This window comes from Plectropomus leopardus, chromosome 13 (assembly GCF_008729295.1).
Source record: "Plectropomus leopardus isolate mb chromosome 13, YSFRI_Pleo_2.0, whole genome shotgun sequence".
NCBI classification, from domain to species: Eukaryota; Metazoa; Chordata; class Actinopteri; order Perciformes; family Serranidae; genus Plectropomus; species Plectropomus leopardus.
This window is the reverse complement of record NC_056475.1, coordinates 17,323,364-17,343,635: the sequence shown is the minus strand read 5'-3', so window position 1 is coordinate 17,343,635 and position 20,272 is coordinate 17,323,364. Positions and strand designations below refer to the sequence as shown.

The window sequence follows — 20,272 nt, the reverse complement described above, 5'->3', positions numbered from 1 at the left end:
ATTTACTGCTTTTTCACAGGCTTACAAATGTAATTTAGACACATCTGGTCCTTCACAGAGGCCACAGTGTATCATGAAGATCCATATCATACTAAAAGAGTTACCCAAATCTGTTTTTACTAATGAAAACGCGGGTAAATGAAATGAGGCGGGTTTAACCTCAGCTAAATCCCACACTATGATTAGATTTCCCCCGTGGGCTTTTACTGAGAGCACACGAATCGATGGAGTAAAGTAATTTTAGCCTCGAGTGTGAAAAAGACAGATAGAAAACGCTGCGTTTGTTACAGCGGTGGAATTGTCCTTTAACACATCCGCCAATAGGAATCGCCGTAGCAGATGTGCTTTAGTATTCAGAACGTTCACCGACCAATCAGAGCCCAGCTCTCTGAGCCTGGCTGAGCTCGTGCTCAGTGGGTTTTTTCCCCTCTCAACGGTAGATACAGCCCGACTTCTCTCACGGTGCAAAGTTACACCAGGAACCAGCGGCGAAACGTTGTGTAATTATGTGTCCTTTAAAACACTAAATGGCATTGTGACCTCCGCCGATAGATTCACCACACGAGAGAGGACACCGATGTTGACAGAGGAGGTGCTGGTTTCAGCTTTTGGGGATCAAGGTTCATGTTTTTTTCTGCGGATTTCGGCGGTTTCACAGACGCTGGTGAGTGAACACCATTTTTAACGGATATATTTACGACGCGTGTTAGCTGTATATAGACAGCTAAATGAGTGTTTTTATTCTATAAAAAAGATAATAACACACTGACATGCTCTCCGTGGTGAGCTGGAGGTGGCCGCTGGTCTGTCACGGTGTGTTTGACTGATAGCAGGTCATTCACCTGGTGGCTTCCTGCCTCGGGTGTTTTTTTTGCAGAAAAGATGCATCATCCAGTCAGGCCAGATGTTGGTGGCTGGCTGCTGGGCCTTTGCTTTGCAGCCGTGGGATAATCCTATTACTGCACACACCACCGTTGACTACCATGATAGCTTTGACCTGTTTATGATATTTCCACCAGTATGCACCTGGTTCAACGCATACTTGTGCAACGCTTCAGAAAGAAAAAGCAGTTCTTACAGCTGCAGTTAAATATGCACCTTTTTAAGATACATTTCACCTTGTTTGTCACTGAAAGGGAGCTGTCACAACAGCACTGAGAGCAAGAATGCCTCATATAGAAATACATGAAATTAGAAAACAATTGCGTAAATAATTTAGAGGTTGAGCGATATTGGTTTTTCAGGGCCGATAACAATACAGATTATTAGTAGTTAGTGAGACCGATAACCGGTATTTGAAACCGATATTCATTTACAATAAAAATTAAAATCTCTGTCAGACTTTAGAATATAACAATCTCATACACAACACTTTGTTTAAATGCCTTCAGAAAATGTTCAATAAAACTGAAACTTTCAACATCATATACAGCAAGTTCCCGGCAACTTTTTTTTTTGTAAAGTCAAGTGAAAATTGAAATTAAAAATGAATGAATAAAAACACCTCCCTGAGGTTTTACAAAATAAAAGTTACTCTCATGCTTACACCAAATATCAGCTCCAATATCTGGCCAGGGCAGAAAAAAGGGAGCAATTCTTGATGAAGCAGCTGCAATTAAACATTAACCTTGTCACTTTTTTGCTATAGAATAAAGTAAAGAAGAAAAGTTGGTATAAAAATAAATATACATAAAGCTACTTAAAAGAACACTTGGTATGATTTAGGGGAATTTAGTGACATTGAGCGGTGTGGATTGCAAGAAGATGAAACTTCTCCCGGTTACAATTCCTTCAGTGTTAATTTTTAAGTAGGTTTTTACTGGGAGCCAGAATACCTGCAGTGGTCTCTTCCTCTTCAAAGAAAACAGATCAGGTGATTAACATCGGTAAAAACACATAATAAAGCAGTTTCACATAACAAATTAGTGTTTCTCCTACACCTCAACATGACCATGTGCTCACCTATTTTCTCCGATAACTTCATTTGTGCTCACCTTATTTCTCGTCCAAATTTTCAGGAGATTTTTACCAGGAGTCGAATTATCCACTAAAGTCTCCTCCTTTCCCAAACTAATGGATTTAAATTTGTAAAAATTTTGAATAAAGCAGTTTCAGTTTACAAATAGGGCTTTCTTCAACAGGTTGCTTGCCCAGCACCTGATAATGTGTAATTACCTTTTTTTCTTTCTAAACTTACTATCCAGACGTTCAGGAGGTTTGTACTGGGAACCAAATTATCTGCAAAGGTCTCATCCTCTCTTTAACAAATGAATCAGGTGATTGAAACAAATAAAAAAAAACACTGAATAAAGCTGTTTCATGTAAAAAAAAAAAAGAAAAGAAAAGAAAAAGAAAAAATCATTTTTTGGACACTCTTATCTCAGAGGGGCTGCTAACCAGAAAATGCAAATGGCTCTATCTAGAGCCAGTGTTTGGTTTGTCCATTCTGTGCCACTGTAGAAACATCGCAGCACAGCATGGAGGACTCTGTGAACAAGGACCTGCTCCCTATGTATGTATAATGAAAACACAAGTCTTATTTTCAGGTGATTGTACACTAAAGTTAATATATTATATACCGTTTCTGCCTATGTATCCCCCTAAATCCTACCCAGTGGACTTTAAAGAGTCACAAATTCTATGGGAGTGTTTAAAGCAAACAGCTCTAAGAATAGATGGGCTCTCGACAGTAATGTATTAATGCGTTAACCTGAGTTCAGGGTAAATGTAGGCGATGTTCTCCCTGTTAGACTTTCCCTTTGGCAGGAAGTCTGTGTTCCTCCTGTGAAAAGGAGGAGGCGACACTGGCTTTGGGTTTCCTGACACCCTTCTGCTCAAAGATGTCAATGTGATGCTTTCTTTCTCGCCAACCACTGACTGTAATTGCAAGTCACAGTTTTCAGTTTATTTTAGACTTTGTTTGTTGGCTTGTCCTTGATCAGCGAACGCAGTGACCTTTTCAAGCTCAGTCCACAGAATTATTATAGTAGGTGTCTTTGCAGTAACAGCTTTATGAAAAACAAACGAAACAAAAAAAACACTAGTTGTGTTTAGACGAGCATACCGGTTTGCATTTGTTTATGCATGTTCCAGACATCTATCTCTGAGACAACTATCTGAAAACTATCTGCATGGTCAGCTGACACCAAACATAAGTGAGATAGAGCTGAAACTGGAAATCGATAAGTTGATAAACAGGAAATAATAATCAATTTATCATTTAAGTATTTTTTTCCAGCAAAAATGCTAAATACCCATTGTTTTCATGTTCTCATATTTGCTGGTTTTCTTTGTCATATGTTCAGGGAACTAAATATAGCCTATTTTTCACTGCCTTAAAACAAAAATACCAGCTGACACCCGCTAACATCTGGCTTTTGAATGTAATGGGAAAGGTTATAATCGGCATTCACACCCGGGTAAAATGACTCTGCAGTATTTATTGCCACCGGCTCTGAAACACAATGCACAGGTAAATGCGCTAACTGAACGCCATTTAATGCTTTTTTTGTAATTTGGGTGAACCAGCTCTTTAAATCTGTTTAGAGAAAAAAGCAGCAAGACTCATCTTAAGCCAATGGCCTAATTCTCTGCAAACTCCAAGTGGCTTAATCTCTGCATGGAAATGCATTACATGTAAAGCTTGTGGATACCACCGGACTTAGCATGGCTTAAAGCAGCACCTAAGTATGCCAGCCAGGCTGGGATGTCCTCATTTCCAGCTGTTTTTTCCGTTTTGCTTTGATCAGTAAACTGAATTTTACAGGCCAGCTACTCCAGCCAAGAGAGAGGAGAGTTCCCCACGTGGCATCCAGATGTTAGGCTCCCTGCACGTTCAGCCGGAACAGGACAGAAATCAAAATATCTCTTGAAAGAGGGAGACATATCCCGTAGTTGCTCACAGCGTCTGTAAGAAGTGACACTGCTGTTTGAGTTGGGAATTTGAGTTTCAGAGCTGTAATGCTGCTCTAAAAGTAATTCAAATACTGCAGTGATATCAGTATTTTATTTAGAAACATTAGTAATGTCATTTAGAATTTGTGTATGTTCAGCTGAACATACAGTCAGTTTTGCATGTGTGTGTGTTTTAGTTTGAGTGTGTGCTAATAAGAGGAATTAGATTCTCGCTTACGCTGGTGAAACTGCCCATGGGCACATTACAGCAGAGAAACAGGGAAGTTGCAAGACAGCTGGCTTGGTAAATAGTAATCTGATATCAAACAAATTGCTTTCCGTTTCAGTGTGGCAGAATCTGTCAGTGAGAATAAAAACACGAGGAGGCTGTAATTAGTAAATTCAGATACACTGCCTGTGAGTGTATCTGCGTTGCATGCCACAGTGAACTTTGATATGGCTTAACGGTCAGTGGCTCCCCAGAGAGGAGATGCAAAATAACTGCTTTGAGAACTAAAACTGGATGCGTTTCAGAAACTCTGAAAGTGTGTACAAGTGCTCTTGGCAAAATAACACAGCAGCCGCCACTACGCCCTGCTTGCTGATAATAGCTCACTCATACAGGCCAGTGGGAAATGTTTGGAGTTACTCATTTATTGGAAATTAAAAATATGATGATTTTTTTGTGTGTTAAGCAGCAAGCTGTGATATCATGCTTGGAAAAAAATCTCATCCTATACTGAAGCATGATTTACGGCCCTGGAGAAATAGAGGCATTCCATATTTGATGGTGCAGTATAAAGTTATGTTAAGTTATGTTGTTGTCATGTTTTAGGTAGGAACGATGGATAAGAGACGTGGCCGGCTGTGGAGCGCAGCAGGCCTGGATCCTGCTGTCCGACACCAGGGCTGAGGAGCTGCAAAGGAGTGAGGAGTCTCTCGAGGAGACTCCATCGTCCTGGTCTCCACCAGGCCTTCCTCAGCATCACCTCAGCTGTGTTTGTCACAGTCATCCTCATCATACAGGCTGTCAGTGCGTACCTAAGTATTAAACTGACCTTTGCCGAAGTTTAACAAGTAGCTACATTAACATCTGACTCCAGCCGTCTCCACAGGTGCCCCCGATTTTTATTTTATGTCCTGAATCTGAACCATGAGGAACACCAGATCGAGTCTGCTGCTGGGCTGCGTGCTCCTCTGCTCTGCCTCCCTGCTCTACCTGGGCATGAGCGGGATAGAGTGCCCTCCAAAAAGCCATCGGTACAGGTGGATGGAGCTCAACCTGGGCTCAGCCAATCAGAGTTTATCCCTAACTGAACACTTCCCTGAAGACACACCCCTCATCTTTATTGGAGGCTTTCCCAGGAGCGGTACCACGCTGATGCGCGTCATGCTTGATGCCCACAATGCTGTGCGTTGTGGGGAAGAAACCAGAGTAATTCCTCGCCTCTTGGCCATGCGGGCCACCTGGAGCCGCTCGGTAAAGGAGAGGATACGATTGGACGAGGCCGGCGTTACTGACCAGGTGTTGGACTCAGCCGTGCGAGCGTTCCTGTTAGAGGTGAGCCCCTCAGTGCCTCTCCATCTGTTGATCTGCAAATACTTTTTGGGTCTGGAAGGCATGTGTCAGATTAAGGATGATGTGTTTACATACATGGGGAACACAAGCAGAACATGCCCTTAGGGCTGCAATTAATAATTAGTTATTGATTCATCTGCTGGTTACCTTCTTGATTAATCAGTGAATCATGTAGGTATTTTTTCTTGAAAAATGACTCAAACAAAAAAAAGCAAAACAGCAAATTCAGTCGATCAACTAATGTGAATGTCTAATATTTAAGGTTTTATTTTTAAACAACATGTATTTTAAGTTTTGCTTTGAGAGCTGTCTAATACAAAAATGCAAAATAAGATGCTATTTGAGCAACAACCACTAAATTACATGACGGAAACAGATTACACATACATGTCAAAAATGATTGAAACAAGGCTGTTTACATTAATGAATCGGTATTCTAGGTAGTAACGAGGGCTTGGTATCATTTAAGGTTTTATCAATACTGGTTCCAAAACAAACTGAACTGATGGTCAACAACATTAACAAACTGTTTTTGGTTTGTTTTTAAATTGCAGAGGCACTGTGTTGTGATTCAGTTCTCTAGTTACTACCTGTATAGGAACTCACAGGCTTTTGCTACTCAGTGGTAGTAATAACAACTGGTTCTCGTTCCCAGCTCATCAAATATCAACGCTTTGTCATGCCTCTCGGCGTGTGATACCAACCCCAAAGGCACACTTGGATTTCTATATGACACACACAGAGTTTTCAACTCCAATGTAAACACATCTATGGCAATATTTGACATCCAGAGCATCTGCCGTCAGGCGAGAAAGTCTGTGTGGGGTGGGTGGGAGCTGTGGTGGATGTGTAAAAAAAAAAAAAAAAAAAAGCTCTCTCTCAGAACAACACTGCTTGTGAACCCAGAAGTCAGTGCTGTAATGTGGCATGGTGTAACTCACTTATGTGACAAATTTATGTCACATTAAGTAGTAATTTAACCCAAAACATGATGTTTTTCTAAACCTAACCTTGAAGTGCTGTTAAACCACAAGTTACATCGAGTTTCACCCAGGACAGGAGACAGCTGTGCGTCACATACAGATGTCAAACCAGGCGTCTCATAGAGACACTAAAGGGTGAGGCGTTTGTATTTGACAGCCTGGGATGAGAACATACTGGTAATAATAAGTCTCTACTGGGTAAAATATTCATGTGTCTCTTTAAGAGAATAAGTGAGCTTGTTATTATAAATGACACATATGTATGTTTAAATTTGGCGTCTCAGTACCAGTGTGAAAAATATTGGTATTCTGAGTATTAAGAGGGTTTGCATGTAGCAGCTGAGGCATTCCTTGTTGTGATATCCACTTATTGTGTTTCAGGTGATAGTTGGCCACGGAGAGCCTGCACCTCGCCTTTGCAACAAGGATCCATTCGCCTTGAAGTCTCTCTCTTATCTGTCACGCATCTTCCCTAAAGCCAAATTTGTGCTCATGCTACGAGATGGCCGGGCAACTGTGCACTCCATGATATCACGCAAGGTATGCCGGGTACTCTTCTTATCAGGCTGCAGGCAGGCAAACGTCTTCACAGTCACTTGACAAGTTTGTACTGGAGCCACATTGTGACACAATACATTTTCCATTCTGCTCTGTCCTGTGTCAATCTTATCTCTCTGCCTCCACTCATAGGTGACCATTTCTGGCTTTGACCTGACCAGCTACAGGGACTGTCTGACCAAGTGGAGCAGTGCGGTGGAGACAATGTTCAGCCAGTGCCAGGCAGCTGGGGAGTCCAGATGTCTGCCCGTCCGCTACGAGCAGCTCGTCCTCCACGCAGAGGAGGAAATGAGGAAGTTGCTTCACTTCCTAGAGCTGCAGTGGGACCCGTCAGTGCTGCACCATGAAGAGCTGATTGGGAAAGCTGGTGGTGTATCGCTGTCCAAGTGAGTGTCTGAAGTGTGTGTTTGTGTACACCAAGTTTACTCTCGAGACATCTAACCCTGCAGTTTCCATTTCATGTGCTGTGGTTTTATGTATTTTCTGGGAAGTTGCTTTTAAGTTTTTCTAATGTTAAGGTCCAATAAGTGTTGCATTTCAGTGATAGAAAATTGCAGAGATCTTCATCTGTCTGTGTGTTTTATTTGGCTTAATTCCTCCTGTGAATTCCCACCTTGCTGGCTTTGAGGAGTTGTTATATTTAAGGAAGAAAGGTGTCATTTCTTACAGGCTGCTAAAAGGAATCTCACACTTCTCTCTCCAGCACTTTTTACACAGAGATCCTGTGATATGGCCTCAACAAAGAGCTGTCATTATGCCGGCTTTGATTTTTTTATACAGAACCAAACAAGGCTGGCAACATGCAACCCCAGACCAAAAGACGTGAAGGGTGTGACGTTTAACACAACAGCGCCTGCCTCTAGTGCGACATATAACATACGCTGTCTGAATAGCATGGTGATGTTGAGCTATGGCGTGCACGCCCTTTACGTTTCTGCAAACTGGGAGCATGCCAACCTCCAGCTGCTTTGATTTCTCCGGTATTCAGGAAATCACACTGAAACCTGATGTTTGCCCTTTATTTGTTTATTTACAATTGGCAAGTTGTCATCAAAAAGACAAATCATTATACCATTCTAATAGGGCTGTGGCAAAGAATTTAAACATCCAGAAATTCTAAAATCACCCATATTTAAATTTTTAAAAATGAACATTTAAACGTAACATTTAAAATCATTACTGTGCAATACAACTCCATCAGAAAATAATTTTATCAGAGTAACAAAATGTATTTATTCTTATTTTGTATAAATCGTATCTGACACAATGTAGCCACAGTTCCACGTATTTCATTGTGTTAAATTTAAATACTAAATCCCTTTATTTTACATTATATACAAAGTATTTTTACATATTGCGTCTAAAAACAGTCAATTTAAACATGCATCATAATCAGACAGAGAAACCTGTGTTGTATATGTGTCATCACAGAATGTAAACATAACCTTGTTTCATTAAACCCTATAAATATCAGAGAATATCACACCTCAGTTTGTGCAATAGTAGCCATGACCCGGCACCTGCAAGTTACCAAGTTATTTAAGTGATTGTAGTGTTGTTGTTTTCACTGAATTAAAATGCAGAAAAGTTTAGACAGATTTGAGCACAAACATCACAAGTAATATATGAGTCCGCTGAGTTCAGCCAGAGTTTTTCCTAAAGCAGCCAAACCTTTTGAGTTTAAGTAAAGCTTCCAGTCTTCCTTGGTAGATGTTTAATTTGTGTTGCTCCACTTGTTTGTCGTGATTCAAGTTGAGACTCTCTTTGCAGGGCAGAAGCTCAGGGGGATGTGGTGGAAATCTGGCTGCTTCACACTGCACAAACCAAACCTGGCGTGTATTTGAAGGAATTAGGCCACATTCTGAGACACTTAGCGCCCTTTATTTAGTTATGCAACGATTAGTTTAGTATTAGTCACACAAATGTTTTATAACGTCCACAGAAACATAAATGATCACATTATGTGTTTATAGCTCTGAATGGGTGTACACAGAAACATGTATTTATTTAGGGTGGACGGGCTGGTATTGTATGAAAGATTTAAAATGCTAACGTTAAAACAAACAAAGTGAAAATTGAACACATTGTTATATTGTTGTATTTCCTGTCTATTTATGCAATTACTGTGTTATAATTAAATGGAAAAGTGTTATAAGGACAATTTTGACAAAGTTTTTTGTCATAAACAACTACATTTAGGGTTTTTAATCACAACACAGCGAATACATACAGTACTTAACAATGACTTACAAACTACAACAGTTCGTATTATATTCCACTTTGTTTCTTTCTGGTTTCAGTTTTCTTCCATTTGTTAATTATCAATGGCTGATCACAATCATTTGTTTTGGAACGTTTTTGCTTCCATATAAAACTTGTTGCATTATGGTTGCACACATACACACACACACACACACACAGACTGACCTTGTGTGTGTGTGTGCAGGGTTGAGCGCTCCACGGACCAGGTGATGAAGCCGGTGAACACAGAGGCCCTCTCCAAGTGGGTCGGGCACATTCCCTCTGATGTGGTAAGCGACATGGCTGAAATCGCCCCCATGCTGGCTCGCCTCGGCTACGACCCCCACGCCAACCCACCCGACTACACGAAACCAGAGCCCATGGTGTCTCTGTTCAACTACTCACAGGTGAGGTTAAAAAGATACTGACCTGCGGGAGAACAGAATAAATGCTCATTGTTTTATAAAATAAATTTAACATATATATATATTTTCGCTGAAAAATACCCTGAAGCCCATCAAGAACTCAAAGGGACATCTTTTTAAGGTGATGACTTAAAAAATGAAGAGATTATCTAAATGCCTGTTCATTATTTTCCTTTCAACTGATTGATTATTTGTTTTAGTTCTACAGATTTTTACATGGAGTTTATGTCCTTATGTTAAATCAACATAAAGGTTAATAAAATCTAGATTTTTTTTAATAAAGATGTAACTGAAAATAGTGACCCCTGAAAATAATATATTTGTTAATGATAACGCTGACAAGATTGTGAAGAGAAACCCTAAGAGAATTAAGAGGTTCTCTGCAATATTCAGATTATTATTGCCATAATTTGTGATTTTCATTTTCTGTATGAGGTACTCATTTATTGCCAGTGTATTACACACAGTTCCTGGCAGTCGGCGCACTCCCTGTTTGCAGAAACAGATGGGACTTGCACCCCAGAGCTCAGAAGTACACTGCTGTGGAGCGGGGTTGATATCAAAATGTACTTTGGCCTTTCAAAAAAAAAGGTTACCTAAAAAGCCAAACAGAATCTTTCTGAGTGGACGCTATATTTCAAGTGTTTTCCCCACTTTACCTTGCCGTCACACAGCCCTCTCCTTTGATGCTATGATTTCTCAGCTGTATAACTTACGTATTCCTATGCAGAAGCCCAACTGCGCCATGCATGGAATTACACCTCAGCGCTCACCGGACGCTGCACTCATACGGTGCTTACAGTTGATATCAGCAGCGTGTTGTCGAGAAAGCGCCCCCCTTCCAGTTCCCCCCACTTAACACTGTTAGCTCTGTCTGCATTAATGTCAAAGTTTAGCGCTGTTTGTGGAGTTAGCACCGTTAGCCTCTAGCTGCCAGTTCATCTATCTCCATGATGAGAACTGACAATTCATTTGAACTTTCGCATATTTTCACATTGCTTTAAGAAATGGAAGATATTTGCATAGCACTTCACAATTTTGCCTGTCATTCACTCATACACATGCACTCCAATGGCAGTAAGCTACCATGAAAGGTGCTGACCAACAAAGGGGAGCTCAGTGATTTGGCTAAGGAAGCTTCGACACGTGGACAGAAAGAACTGCGGAGGAATCTGCCATCCCAGCATTCAGTGAAAAAAACGCTCTACGTCCTAAATCAAGACCGCCCCCGCACATCTGTATTAAGTGTGCACGAGACTGGAGTTTTTAACGATGTCCGATATGCTGATATACAGCAACTCGTTTGGCTGATAAACAATATATTCATTTATCATCCAACCCTAGCAGATAGCATATTTTTTACAGCTGTCAAGATCAAAGCACCACAGTTAGGTGATGCAGCTCTGACGTAATATTTCCAGTCATACTTGAAAATTGTTTTTTCTCTTTAATCAGAGTTCAAAAGCAACAGAGACTCCACACCCCAGCTAAGTGAAAGAGGAAAATCCTGTAAATCAGCTTCGCTGGTCCAAGAAATGGATGCACCTTAAACACAGACTTTCAGTTCAGCAGTAATTAAACCTCACAGGAACATTTTTAAAGTCTCCCATGTGTATTTTTGAATTGTAAGACTCATGTGCAGTGTTCATGTCTGAACATTGGGTGGAGGTTTTAAAACATAGACTCCTAAAGCGGTTTGGGTTTTATATATCATGTTGACCCAACATTTCCTCCATGGTGACAGTATTACATTGCATTTTGACGCATCCTCTCATCTCATACCTGGAAGTATTTCATCATGTTTGTAAAGTTGTTATGATTCACCACAAATGTGAATGTGTCTTTCGACAAATATTTCACTTACTGAGAGTTCAGTCAGTGTTCATGAAGCATAATGACTGTATATTTTTGAAGACGTATGTTTATTTTCTTAATAAATTATTTTGGTGTTGACCATTCATTCAGGAATCTAAAGTTGTTTATTCTGAATTGAGGGTTTTTTTAATTGTTGTATATTGCCTAACATGAATAAAAAAAAAGTCTAAATGTCACTGTACAATGTTTTTTATGGATTTTGTTCATTTAGGTCTCAGATACACTACTGTACATCAGCTGAGCCACAACGCCCCCTAGTGGTGTAAAGACGACACGAGTAGTTTGTATGAAGTCACATGTCGTCAAACTTGTCCATCTTGTTTTGACTTTGATGTAATTCACAGATAAAAAAAAAACCCTAACACAAAATATATAGATTCAATTATAGTTCTAAAAGAGGCGAGTAAAATCAATTCCTGCAACATTTTGCATTTTATTTTATTTCTTATTTAAAAAGATCTAAAATAAATTGGAAATAAAGGTGGAATAATGTCTTTGCATTCATTGATAATGGATAATTGACCTCTATGTTGTGTAATGAGCCACCAGCACCGGAGCGGGCCGCTCTACCTGCTGGCCTCTGGATGTGTTTTGTTCCTCTGTTGGCAGGTCGGGAGTGTGATGCCACACACCCCTGCTGCTGGGCAAAGTGTGGCGAACAGGTGTGGGCGGGGCTTCAGAGCTGCACCTGATCATGTACAGGAAACACCTGGAGAACTGAGAGACAAGCAAATGTGAGGACAAGGTCAGATTCCATTTTCATTTCACAGGAACTAACTTCAGGTGGGAAATTTCTCCTCCTCAGCTACATTAGATGGGATGTACACACTGAAAGGTAGTCAGTTAGGCAAAATGTGCTGTTTGTTGATTAGTTTTATAGGTTGGATTTAGATTTGCCAAGCCAAAAATAATGACAGTAATGTCATTAAGTGTTGATGAGACTGATGAGCCTGTCAGGTTGTTGTAAGCGGGGATGAATAACTAATTTCACTGACGGTCACTTAAAAATCACTTAAAAATGATACATTTTGATGCAGAAAATCTCTACTCTTCTTTTTTTAGGAATAGTAAAATAAACTTGATGAGCCAAAATTTATATACTTATAAACTGAATCATTTTACCATGACAATTTTAATAAACTGTTTAATCAACTAGTATTTCTGGCACTGAACAGCAAGAGTAGCAACGTTTATTCACCTAGTTATCAAATTTTGCACATCCCTAGTTGTAAGTCGACCAAATACGCTTTATGGAATTAAAAAAATACAATATACTTTGTTCTGGTGCAACAGTTGATCCTTTTTCTTTTTAAACTGTCAACCATTGGTCCAAAGTTATTATAGCAGTGTGATGCTAAGACAGTAGTCTTTAGTATGGAAGCCCATTTCTACCAACGTGATTAATAACAATCCTATAAGTGATTATAATGACAAATTTTCTTAAAAATAATAATTAAGTATGGTTTCTCCTTATTTTGGGATACAAAGTCAATCTTTCAAGAAACTTTCTCTTTATTTTGAGATACTATGTATGAAGATGTTTAGTCATTATTTTGTGATAAGTGAGTCAGTATTTTGACAAAGTTTCTAATTATAACCTTTTTATTTTATCACATTGGCAGGAACGGGCTTCCATACTTTTAACAAGGCTTGTGGCATGTCACTGTTTCATTATATTTGATTAAAAATGATAAACATACTTAAATTTAAGCTCAGTTGTGTTGCAAAATATAAAATAAGCACATGAAACAGCAAAGAGGCTGTGGTGCAGCAGACTTTTTGGGATATATCAATGTAACAATGAGGTTAAAACACCGTTTCAGTGATAAAGTGTGAACCTATACTTTAATGAAGGCCTAGCTTCTTTTGTAGATGCACACACGCGCCTTTAGTTTTGTTTTGTTTTGAATAAAAGCAAACCTCAGAGAGAAGAATGAGGGAGATGACGTTGTTGCATTGTTGATACCTGGTTGTTGAGCAGTACATAAATAACAGGGTTGAGGACGGTGCTAGTCTTTGCCAGCAGGGATGGAATCAAACTGGCGGCAGGCGGCACCATGCCAGGCCGTCCAAAGGAGGCGAGCATAGCCACAACGCCGTATGGCATCCAGCACAATAGGTAGCCCGTCACCATGGAGACCACCATAAGTAGGACACGGCCTTCCCTCTGCTCAGCTGAGGACTGGCTCATCCTGGTGACCTTGACACACACACACACACACACGGCTTTTACAGAGACTGATAGATGCATAATGTCATCACACGTATCATAGAGGGGTCAAAGGTCATTCTGCTCCTTCACCTGTCTTGCCACCGCTCGCACAGCCAGCAGGATCCTCCCGTAGCAGAAGAACATGAGCAGCAGCGGCAGCAGCAGGCAGAAGATGAACAAACAGCTGATGTAGGAGCGAGCCGTGGTCGAGCGCTGGTGCCACTGCACGGAGCAGGTGGTGCCGGGACCCTCCGGCCCATAGCTGCCCCATAACACACAACATAGGCTCTGATGTCAGAGGTTTTATATTTAACGGTATGAAGTTTCTATGGTATGATGTGTTTAATATCTCTGTTTGGAACTACAAAGTGGGACGAACTACTTTTCTTTTATTCATTTGTCGAAGTTTATTTATTCATAGAGCTCAGGAAAGGAAGGCAGACATCTCTTCAACATGCTATTTCATCTTCAACGAGAAATGTCAGTCTGCTGGTTGTCAAACTCAGGAAATGCAAAAAAAAAAAAAAAAAAAAAACACAAATGAAGAAAGGACAAGATGAAATTAAATATTTAAATAAATACTTAATATTTCGAGATCGCCCACAACTGATATTTAGTGTGTGGAGAGCCCCTTTCTTCATTTTTGATTTCATTTTGTCTTATTTGAGACATGCATATGATATGGTTTATCAATAAATAATAGCCCGATATTTTACTTTAAAAGTGTGAAAAAGTTTATTTTTTAGAGGCATTACTGATTATCATTTTCATTAAACTGTAAAACAAACATTTTAATTCAGGAAGTCACAGTAACCTGTTGTGAAGTTGACCAAAATTTGTGCCTTTTTTAAGTTCTTTTCTTTTAGAGTCACTCCTTAATTCAGTTTTTTATTGACCCTATGAACCCTGGAATGACATCCCTTTTCTTTTCTTGTCCTTTCAGGTGCCTTCAACAAGTATTTAAACCTTTGAAGCCTGGACAAATTGGTGCAGTTTTGTTGAAAACATGGGAAAACATCAATGACCAACTTGGTAAGAAATTTTCCATGAATAGTAGATTTAGAAAATTACTTTTTCAAAGTAAAAGAAAAATGTGTAGGAAAAAAATATATTCATAATTATCACAATTCATGTTAAAAAAAATATGTTATTTATTATTTTACATTTTAAGCACTTGGCTTTTTTTTTCTAATTTTCGGGTAATTTTCTTGTACTTTTTACAAAAATATATTGCCAATTTTGGGGTCATTTCTTCTATTGTTGTTTAATGCCTTCTTCCCATGTTTTTGAAAGAAATCAAGCCAATATGCTCAAGTTTCAAGGCGTTAGGTGAATAAACCAGCACCAGCAATTTTTAGCATAATCAGACTGAATGAATGATCTAGTGAGTGAAGGGATGGGTTAATGTTTGGGCAGCACAGACCTGCTCCAGCCCAGCAGAGGCGGCAGAGTCCAGACCAGCGAGTAGAACCATGAGGCCGCAACAGCGAGTCTGGCCCTGCGGTACTGAGAGGAGTCTGACTGTGTATACTGCTGAGCACCACAGTGTATCGCTCTAAGGACAGCAGAGAGAGGGACACAAGGGACACCATACCTGACAGAGAGGGAGAGAGACAGACATCATAAGAAAGCAGTTAGAGCTCATACTGATCCAAACATCAGAGAAACTCTTCAGTTATTAGACCGTTAGTGAACAAAAACCACTAAACATTTACTTTTCACTCCACTGCATTCACCCAACATCTGTAGTTATCATTTGCTTTGCAGATTAAGGTATGACATCCAAAATGCATGATCAACCAGTTCATCTGATGCATTGTTATAGATTAAACTGCCAATTAACCCTTTCAAAACTGAATCTACATCAGTGTTCTTGTGCTGCTCAGACGCCTTTAAGAAGTTATTTTTTAACCTGAGCTGATTCTTTTTCTATTTTGAAAACATGGTGATAAAAGCAAAAAACAATTTAGCAAAAAAGTCCCACAACTTGCAAGAAATTAGCAAAGGTGACAAGAAAATTAGCTTAGAGCGAGGGGAGGATTATTCGAAAATGATTTTAAAAAAAAAAAATAGGGGAAAATGTCCTGAAAACTATATTTATGGTTATCATGTTTTTATATTTAAAATTGTGTTATTTCTTTTTTAGTGGTCAGAATTACATGGACCTACTTTAAAAAAATATAGTAACAGAATTGTTATATAAAAATTTTTTGGGGGGGGGGGGGGGGTCTTGTACTTTTTTACTAATGTCTTGCCAATTTTTGGGTCATTTCTTCTTCTGTTGCTTATGCCTTCTCCCCATGTTTTTGCCTCAGGTTTCAAAAGGGTTAAATTGCGTACAGGAGTTTCAATGCGATCACTCACCGAAAAAACGCGTTGGAGAAAACCGTACCACCGGCACCCGTAGGACCCGGTCAGCCACCTGCCGCGCACACTGGCCGCGAAGCTGAGGGGAGTCCCGAAGATGCAGACCAGCATGTCGCTGACGCTGATGTTGATCAGCAGCAGGTTCACTGGGGTCACCAGCCCGGGAAAGCGCGAGAACACCAACAGCACGAGGAAGTTACCGAGAAAACCCAGCACCAGGATGAACCCGAGGACAACGGCCGCCGCGGTGTGACCCGCCCGGCTCAGCGCGCCGGCGGCAGCGGGGTCCGACACTGAGCTATGGCCGTGCTGAGGTTGTTGCTATGCTGCAGGAGGATCACCATGGCAACCTGGTTATCACTCTAGAGTGAATAAAGACAGAGGCAGAAGGTAACCGTCTTAAAACGAAGAAAAATCACAGGATGAAGGATATTTTTCAGCTTTTTATTCAGTCAGCTCAGTGTGTAGGAATACTTGACCACAAATTGTTAAGCCTCAAGTAAATAAAAAATGCAAAGAGAAAAAATGCATTGCTTTTTTTTCTTAGTGAGGTAGAAAAGGTAAATTTAAAAGTAACACAGTTTTACCAGAAAACTTGAATGTAGAACCTCACTGAGAAGGAAAGAGGTCATTATGGCTAACACAGTTTCAGGGCAGATGCAAAAAAACCCAAAAAACAAACAAACAGAAAACAGCACGAGCTGGTTATTTGTTTTTCTCGCTATACTGACATTTGTTATAATGCTTGAAAGATATTTAAAGAACCAGCATAATGAAGACCAGGGTAATTATCAGAAAACACACAACAAATCGACAAATATAACTCCCAAATTTACAAATAATACAGTTTTAATAGAATAAAACATCTCCAAACCTTCAATGAGACTGAGGATACACTCCCACAAAAAGAAGCATGAAAGAAACAGATCATACAAAGGTGCAGATGCTGACGTTTTGCCGACCGTCACTTCATCAGAAATGTGTCTTTATTCTGTTCAGTCATTCTACTTTATTCTAGACCAGATTGGGGACCTAAATAGCTGAGCCAACTTATTAATAATACAAGCTGTGGTCGACAGAGAGGATGAGCCGAGAAACACACTCAGCCTGACAGATTTAAGTGATGAGATGCTGAAGACACTAATGAATAATTACAAGACAGGAAAACCCTCAAAACATACATTAAGAACAAAAGAAGCACTCCACATATAGGTTTTAATTTTTGCAACATGACATTGAATTCTGAAATACCGTGAAACTTTAATTAATAGCCGGGGCTATTATTGCTTAAATCACTGACCTCAGCAGGTTTATATTTGGGACAGGCATCTATATGAGACAGGCTTTTATTTCCTTTCACACAAAACTGTTGCTCAGCAAAAATGGGAAATACAATCTCTGATATTAAGGCCCGTTTCAGCATCGTTCTGTCTGTTCAGAGGTGATGTAGGGACATTATAGATATATCCTTAAGCATGATTCATCAAAGATGTGTCATGAATTTTATTGTCCACCAATAATTTTAGCCTCTCTATTTATTATACAAAGCAGTATGTGAGAATTTTTTATATTGCTCAGTATTTTTTACTTTTTTTTTTTTTTTTTTTACAGATGCATTCTCATATACTGCTTTGTGTTTTTTTTCTTTTCACTGATACTTCTTGTTTGCACTATCCCTGTGCTGCTGTTATGATGCACATTTCCCTGCTGTGGGACTACTAAAGGATTATCTTGTCTTGTCTTGTCTTGACTAACAAACGGTCAGATCACTATGACTTTATGTGATTAATCATCAACTTCACACATTATTCTGATATGCCACCATATAAGCTTTGATTAGGATTCATGTTACAAAGGAAAAAATGTCATTTCAGACCCATGCATCTGATCAGCTGCACATTCTCACAGAAACAAACTTGTCATCAAATAAAAACATCTTTATGCTGATGCATGGCCCAGTGGGGGTCTTTATGTCACTATCACACGCAGTTATAAGGGCTGGCAAGATGAGTTGTGATCCTGACAGTTTTTGAATTATACAGATAGTTTGTATTTCCAAAGCTTTTACTGTGTTTCTTAAACACACAGTCCCGCTGGTCCTGAACAGTAGTGCAATATAAATGATATTTTACTAAAGTAACAACACAATGTAGGCATATTCCGTGATTGGTAAAAGTCCTGCATTTAAATTTTTACTTAAGCAAAAGTACTTGAATAGCATCAAAATACACTTAAAACTTCCAAGAATAAATGCATTCATTATGCAGAATGGCCCATGTCAGAATCATATGTGTTTATAGATTTATGGATTATAACGATGGAAGCATTAATATGTACATCTCTTTAATACAATTACTACTCATAGTCTGAAGACCGAAAAACAAATATTCCGTTAGAAACCAAGATTAACGTTTATTTTACCAGTAAACAATTCTTGTAAGTGTGGTGTCGATTTGATACAAACTGCGATGGCTCTTTAGCACATTGTACAATTGCAGCCAAATAAATAATAAATGTGCACACATACAGCATCGGGAGAAATTTATATGTTCATAACTCAGTGGAATCTCACTGACTCAAAACTAATACCTTCATAATTCGTCACACAAACCCCCAATAATCCCTGACAGGATTTAGTTATTGTACAAATAACCATGGCCACATCATGTATCCACCTTAATTATCAATTATGTGTATTTTGATGTAGATCTACATGTGGGAAAGTATATTCTATTGTTAGAATAAGAAAATTAGAGGACTAAGCAGCCTTGGTATATGTGTGGATGTTTTGCAGCATGGGCATTTAATTGAATATATAGAGGAATATAACAGGATGAATAAAAGTTGATCTTGACAATCTTAACTTGATTTCTGAGTCAAAGACATATATCTTCAAGCCCATCTTCTCACTGAAAAGTCAAACTGCTCCAGGCTCTGTAAACACACTTTGATGCAGTATCAATGTGTTATCACTGGAGGACAGTATTCCCCTGCTGTGTGAAATGTCCCTCTTCTCTCTCCTCCTTCTTCAGCCTATTTTCTGTCTTTTTTTTGTGTGCAATGCAGAAGTCAGCACAAAACACACAACAGCCACATTATGCGCTCAAGGACCATCAGCAATGTGAAAATCCAACAGTTATTTCTGTTTTTAAGCATTCTGGTTATTATAAATCCTGTATTTTTTGGTGATTTTAAGGAAAGAACTCTGTTTTTTTTTTTAATTCGCTGTAAAATTTATACAAAATATAGTGATTTAAGCTTGTATGCCTCTCCTCTAAGCCAATATTTAAAAAGTGCCCCCCAAGTGCTTAAAAAGTATTTGTCATGCCTCAATCTTTTTGGCACCACCCCATCTCCTCTTATAAATAACAAACAGTCCCTTACATTTTATAATTTTAAAGTTACACATAAGCAAAGTGTTTTTTTTTACCATGACCCAGGCTTAAACAAAAGGGGATCATGCTTTTACCATTGTAGCCCCCAAACGGTGGAACATCTTCCCATTAAATACCGAATCAGTTCCTCAGTTTTAAAAGCTTTTAAAAACCCACCTGTACAGACTGGCATTTGTATAATGCTGTTTAAAATGTATGTAATTGTGTATATGTATGTGCTTGCATGTACCTAAGTACGTATGTGTATTAATCTGTGTGCATATGTATGTTACATTGGATGAATGTAGGTATGTATGTGTATGTGTATGCATTTGCATGTCTACGTGTGTGTGCGTGCATATATATGTATTGATATGTATACATATATGGATGTGCATATATTATATTTTAATTTCATTTTCTGCAGATGATGTTGTTTTACCTTGTTTTCTTATATTGTATGGTTTTGTGTTGTGAAGCAAGTTTATTATTGTTATTATTATCATCATTAATATTCATTATTATATACTTTTTTTTTTGAAGGCAAGGCAACAATGTCCTTAAATTTGTCATTTTTTTAAGCCAGAAAGGGGGGGAAAACTCCTATCAGCTACATCTGTTATAGAGCATCATGAAGACGAACACTGCTTGTACAACCACGTGTGACCAAAATCCTCCCTGCTAAAGTGTCCTTGAGCAAAGCACTGCCAGCACCTGGGGCTGTTTTGAACAAAACAACCATCCTACAGAAATCAACAAAGTTT

At 39.1% G+C, this 20,272-nt stretch overlaps 1 protein-coding gene and 1 pseudogene across 4 annotated transcripts; one reads left to right on the top strand and one right to left on the bottom strand.

Moving 5' to 3' along the window:
- Positions 1-432: 432 nt before the first annotated feature.
- tpst1l (tyrosylprotein sulfotransferase 1, like) lies at positions 433-11,640 on the top strand. Of its 4 annotated transcripts, none has more exons than XM_042498760.1 (7): positions 434-664; positions 4,730-4,923; positions 5,010-5,455; positions 6,838-6,996; positions 7,147-7,400; positions 9,461-9,662; positions 11,136-11,640. In XM_042498760.1, exons 3-7 carry the CDS (start codon positions 5,048-5,050, stop codon positions 11,169-11,171), a joined length of 1,059 nt encoding a protein of 352 aa, XP_042354694.1. In that variant the 5' UTR covers positions 434-664; positions 4,730-4,923; positions 5,010-5,047; the 3' UTR covers positions 11,172-11,640. The 4 variants fall into 4 exon arrangements, with proteins under 4 accessions (XP_042354695.1, XP_042354694.1, XP_042354693.1 ...); XM_042498759.1 differs by having other exon boundaries at positions 4,730-4,927; XM_042498761.1 differs by having other exon boundaries at positions 433-664; positions 4,730-5,455; positions 10,759-11,640.
- A 182-nt stretch (positions 11,641-11,822) lies between these two features.
- On the bottom strand, positions 11,823-17,455 carry LOC121952222 (annotated as a pseudogene).
- Between the last annotated feature and the right edge of the window lie 2,817 nt (positions 17,456-20,272).

Coding starts and splice junctions, on each gene's coding strand:
- tpst1l (XM_042498760.1), top strand. CDS start 5,048: ATGAGGAACACCAGATCGAGTCTGCTGCTGGGCTGCGTGCTCCTCTGC. Junction 6,997..7,146: donor ACTCCATGATATCACGCAAG/GTATGCCGGGTA, acceptor CTCCACTCATAG/GTGACCATTTCTGGCTTTGA. Junction 9,663..11,135: donor CTCTGTTCAACTACTCACAG/GTGAGGTTAAAA, acceptor CTCTTTAATCAG/AGTTCAAAAGCAACAGAGAC.